This window comes from Pseudophryne corroboree, chromosome 1 (genome assembly GCF_028390025.1).
Source record: "Pseudophryne corroboree isolate aPseCor3 chromosome 1, aPseCor3.hap2, whole genome shotgun sequence".
NCBI classification, from domain to species: domain Eukaryota; kingdom Metazoa; phylum Chordata; class Amphibia; order Anura; family Myobatrachidae; genus Pseudophryne; species Pseudophryne corroboree.
Window position 1 is genome coordinate 189,458,381 of NC_086444.1, and position 14,312 is coordinate 189,472,692.

General features: G+C 47.3%; 1 protein-coding gene across 5 annotated transcripts in view; it reads left to right on the forward strand.

Moving 5' to 3' along the window:
• Positions 1–14,312, forward strand: part of RASA1 (RAS p21 protein activator 1) — a 421,336-nt gene that overhangs the window by 244,613 nt on the left and 162,411 nt on the right. For all 5 annotated transcript variants that reach the window (XR_010246601.1, XM_063963963.1, XM_063963965.1 and 2 more), the window contains exons 7-8: positions 4,261–4,313; positions 10,094–10,244. Coding sequence is in view for 4 of the 5 variants with exons in the window: in XM_063963963.1 (XP_063820033.1) it covers positions 4,261–4,313; positions 10,094–10,244 (204 nt within the window). In the remaining variant the exon portion in view is untranslated. The remainder of the gene's footprint in view (positions 1–4,260; positions 4,314–10,093; positions 10,245–14,312) is intronic.

A 14,312-nucleotide genomic window follows, 5' to 3' on the forward strand; every position in this document is an offset into this window, starting at 1 on the left:
GGGGGGTAGTCTCAAGAGTCTCAGCGCGCAGTGGGATCACTCGCAGGTTGACCCCTAGATAGTACAAGTATTATCCCAGGGGTACAGATTGGAGAGTCGAGACATCTTCTCCTCGCAGGTTTCTGAAGTCTGCTTTACCAACGGCTCCCTCCGACAGGGAGGCAGCATTGGAAACAATTCACAAGCTGTATATCCAGCAGGTGATAATCAAAGTACCCCTCCTACAACAAGGAAAAGGGTATTATTTTTCCACACTATATTGTGGTACTGAAGCCAGACGGCTTGGTGAGACATAGTCTAAACTGAAATCTTTGAACACTTACATAAAAGGTTCAAATCGAGATGGAGTCACTCAGAGCAGTGATAGCGAACCGGAAAAAAGGGGACTATATGGTGTCCCTGGACATCAAGGATTACCTCCAGTTTCAAATTTGCCCTTCTCAACAAGGGTACCTCTGGTTCGTGGTACAGAACTGTCAATATCAGTTTCAGACGATGCCGTTTGAATTATCCACGGCACCCCGGGCCTTTTACCAAGGTAATGGCCGAAAAGATGTTTCTTCAAAGAAAAAAGGCATCTAAATTATCCCTTACTTGGACGATATCCTGAAAAGGGCAAGTTCCAGAGAACAGTTGGAGGTCGGAAGAGCACTATCTAAAGTAGTTCTACGACAGCACGACTGGATTCTAAATATTCCAAGAATCGCAGCTGTTTTCCGACGATACGTCTGCTGTTCCTAGGAATGATTCTGGGCATAGTCCAGAAAAAGGTGTTCCTCCGGGAGGAAAAAGCCAAGGAGTTATTCGACCTAGTCAGAAACCTCCTAAAACCAGGCCAAGTATCAGTGCATCAATGCACAGGAGTCCTGGGAAAAATGGTGGCTTCTTACGAAGCGATTCCATTCGGCAGATCTCAGGGGATTTGCTGGACGAATGGTCCGGATCGCATTTTCAGATGCATCAGCGGATAATCCTGTCTCCAAGGACAAGGGTGTCTCTTCTGTGGGGGCTGCAGAGTGCTCATCTTTTAGAGGGCAGCACACTCAGCATTCAGGACTGTGTTCTGGGGACCACGGATACCAGCCTGAGAGGCTGGGGAGTAGTCACACAGGGAAAAAATTTCCAAGGAAGTGTGGTCAAGTCTGGAGACTTCTCTCCACATGAATATACTGGAGCTAAGGGCAATTTACAATGCTCTGAGCCTAGGAAGACTCCTGCTTCAAAGTCAACCGGTGCTGATCCAGTAGGACATCATCATGGCGGTCGCCCACGTTATCAGACGGGGCGACACAAGAAGCAGGAGGGCAATGACAGCAAGGATTCTTCGCTGGGCGGAAAATCATGTGATAACACTGTCAGCAGTGTTCATTCCGGGAGTGGGCAACTGGGAAGATTTCCTCAGCATAAATGAATTCCACCCGGAAAAGTGGAAACTTAATCTGGAAGTTTCCACATGATTGTAAACCGTTGGGAAAGACCAAAGGTGGTTATGATGGCGTCCCACCTGAAGCGCCAGGTCAAGAGACACTCAGGCAATAGCTGGGACGCTCTGGTAACACCGTCGGTGTACCAGTCGGTGTATGTGTTCCATCCTCTGCTTTTCATACCCAATGTATTGAAAATGATAGGAAGGAGAGGAGTAAGAACTATACTCGTGGCTCCGGTTTGGCCAAGAAGGACTTGGTTCCCGGAACTTCAAGAGATACTAAGAAGGGTCTTGATTCGGCAAGAACCGTGTCTGTTCCGGGACTTACCGCAGCTGCGTTGACGCCAAGGCGGGTGAACGCCGGATCCTAAGGGAAAGAGGCATTCCGGAAGAGGTCATCCCTACCCTGGTCAGAGCCAGGAAGGAGGTGACCGCACAACATTATCACCACTTAGGTGAAAATATGTGCCAGGGTGTGAGTCCAGGAAGGCTCCACGGAAGAATTTCAACTAGGTTAATTTCTACATTTCCTGCAAACAGGAGTGTCTATGGGTCTCAAATTGGGTCCATTAAGGTTCAAATTTCGGCCTGTTGATTTTCTTCCAGAAAGAAATTGGCTTCAGTTCCTGAAGTCCAGAAGTTGTTAAGGGAGTACTGCATATACAGCCCCTTTGATGTCTCCAGTGGCACTGGGCGATCTCAACGTAGTTTTGGGATTCCTAAAAAATCACATTGGTTTAAACAACTCAAATCTGTGGATTTGATATATCTCACATGGAAAATGACCATGCTGTTGGTCCTGGCCTCGGCCAGGCGAGTGTCAGAATTGGCGGCTTTATCTCACAAAGCCATATCTGATTGTCCATTCGGACAGAGCAAAGCTGCGGACTCGTCCCCAGTTTCTCCTTAAGGTGGTGTCAGCGTTTCACCTGAACCAGCTTATTGTGGTACCTGCGGCTACTAGGGACTTGGAGGACTCCAAGTTGCTGGATGTTATCAGGGCCCTGAAAATATAGTTTCCAGGTTGGCTGGAGTCAGGAAATCTGACTTGCTGTTTATCCTGTATGCACCCAACAATGCTGGGTGCTTCTGCTTCTAAGCAGTCGATTGCTCGTGGGATTGGTAGCACAATTCAACTTGCACATTCTGTGGCAGGCCTGCCACAGTCTAAATCTGTTAAGGCCCATTCCACAAGGAAGGTGGGCTCATCTTGGGCGGCTGCCCGAGGGGTCTCGGCATTACAACTTTGCCGAGCAGCTACGTGGTCGGGGAAGAAAACGTTTGTAAAATTCTACAAATTTGATACCCTGGCAAAAGAGGACCTGGAGTTCTCTCATTCGGTGCTGCAGAGTCATCCGCACTCTCCCGCCCGTTTGGGAGCTTTGGTATAATCCCCATGGTCCTTTCAGGAACCCCAGCATCCACAAGGACGATAGAGAAAATAAGAATTAACTTACCGATAATTCTATTTCTCGGAGTCCGTAGTGGATGCTGGGCGCCCATCCCAAGTGCGGATTATCTGCAATACTTGTACATAGTTATTGCTAACTAAATCGGGTTATTGTTGTTGTGAGCCATCTTTTCAGAGGCTCCGCTGTTATTCATACTGTTAACTGGGTTCAGATCACAGGTTGTACAGTGTGATTGGTGTGGCTGGTATGAGTCTTACCCGGGATTCAAAATTCCTCCCTTATTGTGTACGCTCGTCCGGGCACAGTACCTAACTGGAGTCTGGAGGAGGGTCATAGGGGGAGGAGCCAGTGCACACCACCTGATCGGAAAGCTTTACTTTTTGTGCCCTGTGCCCTGTCTCCTGCGGAGCCGCTATTTCCCCATGGTCCTTTCAGGAACCCCAGCATCCACTACGGACTCCGAGAAATAGAATTATCGGTAAGTAAATTCTTATTTTATGAAATGCTTATCTTGATGGTCTTCATTCCTCAAGAGGTGTGTGTGTGTATAGGTCTATCAGGCCATGTATTAGTGCCCATTATTTGGATTATTTTTGCCTGTACTCCTAATTTAATAGCATTTACAATTTTGGATACCATATTCCTTTCAGTGTGTGTTTTGTATTAGTACATAAACAGACTTTACCATTACTGTCACAATATTTTTTTTTATAGAAAGGTGGCCTTTGTGAACACTCTCCATACTCCAGGGTCAGATTTATTAAGCCTGGTGAAGTGATAAAGTGGAAGGTGATAAAGCACCAGCTAATCAGCTCCTAACTTCCATGTCACAGGCTGGGTTTGAAAAATGACAGGAGCTGGCTGGCTGGTGCGTTATCACCTTCCACTATATCACTTCACCAGGCTTAATCTACACCCTCTGTTCTTTATTTTGGATTCATATGATGTACTATTACCTCAACAGCTGTGCATGCTCTATTTAAGTGGTTCTCAAACTCGGACCTCAAGACCCCAAACAAATCGCGTTTTCCACCTAGCAAGTACACAGGTGTACTCATTACTTGACACGTTTTAAAAGATCCACAAGTGGAGCTAATTACTTAACTTGCTGTTCTTTGAGGATGCCTGGAAAACATGAACTGTTTGGGGTCCTGAAGACCGTTTGAGAACCTATGCTCTATTCCAGGCCTGGCCAACCTGTGGCTCTCCAGATGTTGTGAAACTACACATCCCAGCATGCCCTGCCACAGTTTTAGCATTCCCTCGTAGCAAAACTGTGGCAAAGCATGATGGGACTTGTAGTTTTACAACAGCTGGAGAGCCACAGGTTGGCCGGGCCTGCTCTATTCCATGCATGTTGATGCTGTATGTGTTAATTTTTGCTGTATCTCTAATTGTTACTCTTTTTCTGTACTTCAAAAGATGGTTCCATGGGAAAATCAACAAGCAGGAAGCCTATAACCTGCTCATGACTGGTATGTTTTAGATTAGCAGTTTTTATTTCTGCTTATACATATATAAATGCAGTTTCTCTAACGTCCTAAGTGGATGCTGGGGACTCCGTCAGGACCATGGGGTTTAGCGGCTCCGCAGGAGACAGGGCACAATAATAAAAGCTTTAGGATCAGGTGGTGTGCACTGGCTCCTCCCCCTATGACCCTCCTCCAAGCCTCAGTTAGATTTTTGTGCCCGGCCGAGAAGGGTGCAATCTAGGTGGCTCTCCTGAGCTGCTTAGAATAAAAGTTTAAGTTAGGTTTTTTATTTTCAGTGAGTCCTGCTGGCAACAGGCTCACTGCTACGAGGGACTTAGGGGAGAGAAGTAAACTCACCTGCGTGCAGGATGGATTTGCTTCTTAGGCTACTGGACACCATTAGCTCCAGAGGGAGTCGGAACACAGGTCTCACCCTGGGGTTCGTCCCGGAGCCGTGCCGCCGACCCCCCTTGCAGATGCCGAAGTTGAAGAGGTCCAGAGGTCCAGAAACAGGCGGCAGAAGACTTTCAGTCTTCATAAGGTAGCGCACAGCACTGCAGCTGTGCGCCATTGTTGTCAGCACACTTCATACCAGCGGTCACTGAGGGTGCAGGGCGCTGGGGGGGGCGCCCTGGGCAGCAATGTATTATACCTTTTTTATGGCTAAAATACATCACATATAGCCCTTGAGGCTATATGGATGTATTTAACCCCTGCCAGATCTCACAAACTCCGGGAGAAGAGCCCGCCGTTTTAGGGGGCGGGGCCTATTCTCCTCAGCACACGGCGATATTTTCCTGCTCAGCTCTGCTGTGAGGAAGGCTCCCAGGCTCTCCCCTGCACTGCACTACAGAAACAGGGTTAAAACAGAGAGGGGGGGCACTTATTTGGCGATATGATTACATATGTGAAAATGCTATAAGGGAAAACACTTGTATAAGGGGTTGTCCCTGTATAATTATAGCGTTTTTGGTGTGTGCTGGCAAACTCTCCCTCTGTCTCCCCAAAGGGCTAGTGGGGTCCTGTCCTCTATCAGAGCATTCCCTGTGTGTGTGCTGTGTGTCGGTACGTGTGTGTCGACATGTAGGAGGACGATGTTGGTGAGGAGGCGGAGCAAATTGCCTGTATTGGTGATGTCACTCTCTAGGGAGTCGACACCGGAATGGATGGCTTATTTAGGAATTACGTGATAATGTCAACACGATGCAAGGTCGGTTGACGACATGAGACGGCCGGCAAACAAATTAGTACCTGTCCAGGCGTCTCAGACACCGTCAGGGGCTTGTAAAAACGCCCATTTACCTCAGTTGGTCGACACAGACACGGACACTGACTTCAGTGTCGACGGTGAAGAAACAAACGTATTTTCCTTTAGGGCCACACGTTACATGTTAAGGGCAATGAAGGAGGTGTTACATATTTCTGATACTACAAGTACCACAAATAAGGGTATTATGTAGGGTGGGAATAATCTACTTGTAGTTTTTCCTGAATCAGATAAATTAAAGTGTGTGATGATACGTGGGTTTCCTCCGATAGAAAATTATTGGAGGTATACCCTTTCCCGCCAGAAGTGAGGGCGAGTTGGGAAACACACCTTAGGGTGGATAAGGCGCTCACACGCTTATAAAAACAAGTGGCGTTACCGTCTCCAGATACGGCCGCCCTCAAGGAGCCAGCTGATAGGAAGCTGAAAAATATCCTAAAAAGTATATACACACATACTGGTGTTATACTGCGACCAGCAATCGCCTCAGCCTGGATGTGCAGCGCTGGGGGGGCTTGGTCGGATTTCCTGACTGAAAATATTGATACCCTTGACAGGAACAATATTTTATTGACTATAGAGCATTTTAAGGATGCATTTCTATATATGCGAGATGCGCAGAGGGATATTTGCATTCTGGCATCAAGAGTAGATGTGATGTCCATATCTGCCAGACGATGTTTATAGACACGACAGTGGTCAGGTGATGCAGATTCCAGACGGCACATGGAAGTATTGCCGTATAAAGGGGCGGTCCATCGGACCTGGTGGCCATGGCAACAGCTGGAAAATCCACTTTTGTTACCCCAAGTCACATCTCAGCAGAAAAGGACACAGTCTTTTCAGTCTCAGTCCTTTCGTACCCATAAAGGCAGGCGGGCAAAAGGCCAGTCATATCTGCCCAGGGTTAGAGGAAAGGGAAGAAGACTGCAGCAGGCAGCCCATTCCCAGGAACAGAAGTCCTCCACAGCTTCTGCCAAGTCCGCAGCATGACGCTGGGGCCATACAAGCGGACTCAGGTGCGGTGGGGGGTCATCTCAAGAGTTTCAGCACGCAGTGGGCTCACTCGCAAGTGGACTCCTGGATCCTACACGTAGTATCCCAGGTGTACATTGGAAATTCGAGACGTCTTCCCCTCACAAGTTCCTGAAGTCTGCTTTACCAACGTCTCCCTCCGACAGGGAGGCAGTATTGGAAAAAAATTCACAGGCTGTATTCCCAGCAGGTGATAATCAAAGTACCCCTCCTACAACAAGGGAAGGGGTATTATTCCACACTATATTGTGGTACTGAAGCCAAACGGCTCGGTGAGATCTAAAAGATTTGAACAATTACATACAAGGGTTCAAATCAAGATGGAGTCACTCAGAGCAGTGATAGCGAACCAGGACGATATGGTGTCACTGGATATCAGGGACGCTTACCTACATGTCCAAATTTTGCCCTTCTCACCAAGGGTATCTCAGGTTCGTGGTACAGAACTGTCACTATCAGTTCAGACGCTGCCGTTTGGATTGTCACCCCGGGTCTTTACCATGGTAATGGCCGAAATGATGATTCTTCCTAAAAGAAATATGGACGCTTTCCTGATAAGGGCAAGGTCCAGAGAACAGTTGGCGGTCGGAGTAGCACTATCTCAAGTAGTTCTACAACAGCACGAGTGGATTCTAAATATTCCAAAATCGCAGCTTTTTCCGACGACACGTCTAATGTTCCTAGGAATGATTCTGGACACAGTCCAGAAAAGGATGTTTTCTCCCGGAGAAGAAGACCAGGGAGTTATCCGAGCTAGTCAGGAACCTCCTAAAACCAGGAAAAGTATCAGTGCATCATTGCACAAAGGTCCTGTGAAAAATGGTGGTTTCTTACAAAGCGATCCCATTCGGTAGATTTCACGCAAGAACCTTTCAGTGGAATCTGCTGGGAAAATGGTCCGGATCGCATCTTCAGATGCATCAGCGGATAACCCTGTCTCCAAGGACAAGGGTGTTTTCTTCTGCGGTGGCTGCAGAGTGCTCATCTATGAAAGGGCCGCAGATTCGACATTCAGGACTGGGTCCTGGTGACCACGGATGCCAGCCTGAGTGGCTGGGGAGCAGTCACACAAGGAAAAAATTTCCAGGGAGTGTGATCAAGTCTGGAGACTTCTCTCCACATAAATATACTGGAGCTAAAGGCAATTTACAATGCTCTAAGCTTAGCAAGACCTCTGCTTCAAGGTCAGCCGGTATTGATCCAGTGGGACAACATCACGGCAGTCGCCCACGTAAACAGACAGGGCGGCACATGAAGCAGGAGGGAAATGGCAGAAACTGCAAGGATTCTTCGCTGGGCGAAAAATCATGTGATAACACTCTCAGCAGTGTTAATTCCAGGAGTGGAAAACTGGGAAGCAAACTTCCTCAGCAGGCATAGCCTCCACCCGGGAGAGTGGGGACTTCAGCGGGAAGTCTTCCACATGATTGTAAACCGTTGGGAAAAACCAAAGGTGGACATGATGGCGTCCTGCCTGAACAAAAAACTAGACAAATATTGCGCCAGGTCAAGGGACCCTCAGGCAATAGCGGTGGACGCTCTGGTAACACTGTGGGTGTACCAGTCAGGGTATGTGTTCCCTCCTATGCATCTCATACCAAAAGTACTGAGAATCATAAGAAGGAGATGAGTAAGAACGATACTCGTGGTTCCGGATGGGTCAAGAAGGACTTGGTACCCGGAACTTCAAGAGATGCTCACGGAAGAACCGTGGCCTCTACCTTTAAGAAAGGACCTGCTCCAGCAGGGGCCTTGTCTGTTCCAAGACTTACCGCGGCTGCGTTTGACGGCATGGCAGTTGAACGCCGGATCCTGAAAGGGCATTCCAGATGAAGTCATCCCTACCCTGGTCGAAGCCAGGAAGGATGTAACCGCAAAACATTTTCACCGCATTTGGCGAAAATATGTTGCGTGGTGTGAGGCCAAGAAGGTCCCTACAGAGGAATTCCAACTGGGTCGTTTCCTACATTTCCTGAAAACAGGACTGTCTATGGGCCTAAAATTAGGGTCCATTAAGGTTCAAATTTCGACCCTGTCAAATTTCTTCTAGAAAGAACTGGCTTCAGTGCCTGAAGTTCAGACGTTTGTAAAAGGGGTACTGCATATACAGCCTCCTTTTGTGCCCCCAGTGGCACCTTGGGATCTCAATGTTGTTTTGAGTTTCCTAAAGTCACATTGGTTTGATCCACTCACCACTGTGGAATTAAAATATTTCACATGGAAGGTGAAGATTCTATTAGCCCTGGCTTCAGCCAGGCGTGTGTCAGAATGGGCGGCTTTATCATATAAAAGCCCTTACTTAATTTTTCATTCTGACAGGGCAGAATTGAGGACGCGTCCTCAATTTCTCCTTAAGGTGTTTTCTGTTTTTCACATGAACCAACCTATTGTGGTACCTGCGGCTACTAGGGACTTGGAGGACTCCAAGTTACTTGACGTTGTCAGGGCCCTGAAAATATATGTTTCCAGGACGACTGGAGTCAGAAAATCTGACTCGCTGTTTAGCCTGTATGCACCCAACAAGATGGGTGTTCCTGCTTCTAAGCAGACGATTGCTCGCTGGATTTGTAGTACAATTCAGCTTGCACATTCTGTGGCAGGCTTGCCACAGCCAAAATCAGTAAAAGCCCATTCCACAAGGAAGTGGGCTCATCTTGGGCGGCTGCCCGAGGGGTCTCGGCTTTACAACTTTGCCGAGCTGCTACTTGGTCAGGGGCACACCCTGACTGAGGAGGACCTGGAGTTCTCTCATTCGGTGCTGCAGAGTCATCCGCACTCTCCCGCCCGTTTGGGAGCTTTGGTATAATCCCCATGGTCCTGACGGAGTCCCCAGCATCCACTTAGGACGTTAGAGAAAATAAGAATTTACTTACCGATAATTCTATTTCTCGTAGTCCGTAGTGGATGCTGGGCGCCCATCCCAAGTGCGGATTGTCTGCAATACTTGTACATAGTTATTGTTACAAAAATCGGGTTTTTCTTGTTGTGAGCCATCTTTTCAGAGGCTCCTTCGTTGTTATCATACTGTTAACTGGGTTCAGATCACAGGTTGTACGGTGTGATTGGTGTGGCTGGTATGAGTCTTACCCGGGATTCAATATCCTTCCTTATTATGCACGCTCGTCCGGGCACAGTATCCTAACTGAGGCTTGGAGGAGGGTCATAGGGGGAGGAGCCAGTGCACACCACCTGATCCTAAAGCTTTTATTATTGTGCCCTGTCTCCTGCGGAGCCGCTAAACCCCATGGTCCTGACGGAGTCCCCAGCATCCACTACGGACTACGAGAAATAGAATTATCGGTAAGTAAATTCTTATTTTTATTTAAAAAGTATTCAAATATTGTATAGTGTACGTGTTAGTAAAATAGTGTGCTTGTATGGTAGATATAGATAGATATAAATTTATTATTTATTTATAGTTTGTTGTGGTTTCATTTTTCCTTTTTAATGTGAATTTATTTCACACTTCCACATTTTCCAGTTGGCCAAATCAGCAGCTTCCTGGTGAGGCCGTCTGACAATACCCCTGGTGATTATTCCTTGTACTTTCGGACCAATGAAAACATTCAGCGGTTTAAGATCTGCCCAACTCCAAATAATCAGTTTATGATGGGAGGTCGGTACTACAACAGGTAACATTATACACAATGTTAACCATTTAGAAACTTTTTTTTTTATTATTCTCTGTGGAGTAATTGGAATTGAAGCGCTAAACAGAAACGTTTGTCACTATTTAAGAGGCACAGCCATAAAGCCAAGCCTTTTATGATCTTGGTAGGGCTCCCCTCAACAGGAAACATTGGGCAGAAGGATAAAATAAAGTGATATGTAGCTTCTACAATTTATAGCAAAAGCTTAGAAAAATAATAAGTTAAATGTATTTTTGATGCCTAAAATGAATAAGTGAAAAAATTATTTCCAGCAATTCTTCTTCTTCAGAGTTGTGAGGGTCCCATGTCTTTCAGTTATTTGAGGACTATTCGGTCCTACAAATTTCTTCCCAAGGACTTAACATGGTTTCATTTTACACTCTACAACGTAAGGTTGTCATTGCAGCTAACTGGAAAAGTTGCAATTACAGATACCCAATTTACCTTCAAACTACTTCTATGGTGTTTTGGCTTACAATTTGGCCTACTAGAGCTGATTACAAATAGTAGCTAAAAAGTAAAAAAATCTTCTCTGAGTTACCACTTGTTTACTATGTTTGGTGAATTTGATTGATATATACTATATATAGTATATCACATGTGCATAGACATCTATCAACTGCTCACTGAAATCTTGATAGCCGATGATCAGGCCAATGTCTAGAGCCTAATATCGGCTTAACCCGGTAGAAGCATCGAGTATAGGTCCTGGCAGCTGTGGGAAAGTTCTAAATCATTTGTAGTTAAATATTCCTCTTGATTCTTAAATTGCTGCTTTTGCTTTATTAAAGAATATTACAAGAGAGGTTTGAGGTATTTTCAGTTTCAGTGAAGAGTTGCATGTAATGTTAATATATCTAAGTATGCAGTAGGGTTTTAACTGAATATCTGTGGTTTAAGCTGAGGTGAAATAACTATTGCTTTCTGCAGCGGGGTACACTGGTATTCCACAGAGAATAACATTGGGGTGTGGAGTTGGATCTTGATCTGAGGCACCAACAGGTTAAAGCTTTGTCTGTTCCCAGGATGCACTGCACCGCCTCCTCTATAGCCCTGCTTCCAGGTACTGGAGCTCAGTTTGTGAGATGGTGCCTGCAGTGCAGGTCACTAACAGGGGAAGCTGCGCTAGGCAGCCCTAATAAGAGCTTTTTAAGAAGACACGACTTCAAGGGCCCCAGCACAGGCACTAGATGCTGTGTATGTCATGCTGACATTCTGTGCTGCGGCTCCATCACCTCCCCCAGCGGCGCTGCATACTCCCGCTTTGTATACCTGGCACTGTGGGGGGCATTTGTATACCTGGCACTGTGAGGGGGGGGGCATTTGTATACCTGGCACTGTGGGGGGGCATTTGTATACCTGGCACTGTGGGGGGGCATTTGTATACCTGGCACTGTGGGGGGGGCATTTGTATACCTGGCACGGTGAGGGGCATTTGTATACCTGGCACTGTGGGGGCAATTGTGGATCTGGCACTGCACTATTGGGGGCATATGTGTGTCACGTCCCATTTTAACTGGCCACACCCATTTTTTGGTACCTCTAAGGGGCAGACCTACTGGGGGGCAGGGTAATTTTTTTAAGTTGAGAATTTTTCTATGGCCCCGAAGGATTTTATAAATATCCAAATGGCCCTCGGTAGAAAAAAGGTTCCCCACCCCTGCCCTAGAGGATGCTGGGGTCACATCAAGAACCATGGGGTATAGACGGGATGTGCAGGAGACATGGGCACTTTAAAACTTTCAAAGGGTGTGAACTGGCTCCTCCCTCTATGCCCCTCCTCCAGACTCCAGTTTAGAATCTGTGCCCAGTGAGACTGGATGCACTCTGAGGAGCTCTACTGAGTTTCTCTAAAAAAGACTTATGTTAGGTTTTTTATTTTCAGGGAGTACTGCTGGCAACAGTCTCCCTGCTTCGTGGGACTTAGGGGAGAGAAGTCAGACCTACTTCTGTGAGTTTAAAGGCTCTGCTTCTTTGGCTACAGGACACCATTAGCTCCAGAGGGTCTGATCGCTAGGTACGCCTAGATGCTCGTTCCCAGAGCCCGCCGTCACCCCCCTTGCAGAACCAGAAGACAGGAGAGTATAAGAAGAAAAGAAGACTTCAGTGACGGCTTCTGAGGTACCGCAGCGCTCGCACGCTGCGCACCATGCTCCCACACACAGCGGCACTACAGGGTACAGGGCGGGGGGGGGGGGGTGCGGCGCTCTAGGCAGCATATATGACCTCTATAAGTAACTGGCAAGAGCGGACATAGTGCCAGGGCACTGTCCGGACCCCCGCCAGTATAAAAATTTATTTGAAAAGAGGGGGTCTGAAGCCCGCCATTACGGGGGCGGAGCTTAACCCTCACAGCCCGGCACCATTTTCTCTACACAAGGCTGCAGAGACGCTGGTCCTTCCTCACACTGCTGCATAAGTATCAGGGTGCATTATATGTTAATTATAAAAGCGCTGCTGGTCTGGGGCATTTTCAGTGGTGTTTCAGACCAGGATTGAGCGCTGGGGTGTGAGCTGGCAATAACTCCCTCTGTATCCCACTGACAGGCTTTACTGTGGGTCTGTCCCCTATAGGCCCAGTGTGTCTGTGTGTGTTGGGTGCACGTGTGTCGGCATGTCTGAGGCGGAGTGCTCTTCCCAGGAGGAGACTGTTAGGGACACACACGGCTGTGGGAGTGATCCTGTCGGCACCGCCGACACCTGATTGGGTGAATGTTTTGGGTGCTTTGAATGCTAATGTGGCTCTGATTAATAAGAGATTGGATAAATCTGAGTCTCAGAACCAGGCATGGAAGAAATCCGTAGAGGATGTGTTACAAGTCCAGACTCCCTCGGGGTCACAAAAACGTTAATTTGTCCAGCTGGCAGACACGGATACCGACACGGACACTGACTCAAGTGTCGACTATAGTGATGCCAGATTAAATCCAAAACTGGCAAAGAGCATTCAGTACATGATTGTGGCAATAAAAGACGTATTACATATCACTGAGGACCCTGCTTTTACTGATACTAGGGTCTGTATGTATAAAGCAGGCATGTCCAAACTGCGGCCCTCCAGCTGTTGAGAAACTACACATCCCAGCATGCCTTAACACAGCTTTAGCATTCTCTGACAGCAAAACTGTGTCAGGGCATGCTGGGATATGTAGTTTCACAACAACTGGAGGGCCGCAGTTTGGACATGCCTGGTATAAAGGAAAGAAACCTGAGTTAACGTTTCCTCCCTCTCATGAACTGAACACGCTTTGTGAAAAGGTTTGGGAAAATCCTGACAAAGTTTCAGATTGCCAAAAGGATTCCAGTGGCGTATCCGTTTCCCTCTGGGGATAGGGAAAAATGGGAGTCACCCCCCATTGTGGACAAAGCTCTATCACGGCTGTCCAAAAAGGTGCCTCTTCCGTCCCCTGACGCGGCAGCCCTAAAGGATCCTGCGGATCGTAGGCAGGAAAATACATTGAAATCCATTTATGTCACCACGGGTACGCTACTCAGACCAGCCATTGCATCTGCGTGGGTGAGTAGCGCTATCGAAAAATGGGCAGATAACTTGTCATCTGAAATAGATACCCTGGATAGGGATAGCATTCTTTTGACACTAGGTTATATCAGGGACGCTGCAGTCTACCTAAAGGAAGCTGCGAGGGATATTGGCCTCTTGGGATCAAGGGCCAATGCCATGGCAGTCTCAGCTAGGAGAGCATTGTGGATTCATCAATGGAATGCTGATGCTGACTCTAAGAAAGCTATGGAGTCTCTACCGTATAAAGGTGATGTATTGTTTGGTGACGGCCTCGCTGATTTGGTATCTACAGCTACCGTGGGTTAGTCATAATTTTTACCTTGTGTGCCTGCACCACAAAAGAAAGCACACCACGAAAGCACACCACTATCAGATGCAGTCCTTTCGGCCCAATAAATACAGAAAAGGCAGAGGGTCTTCCTTCCTTGCTACTAGAGGAAAGGGAAAAGGGAAACGATCACCGGCCGTGGCCGGTTCCCAGGAGCAGAAGTCCTCTCCGGCTTCTGCCAAATCCACCGCATGATGCT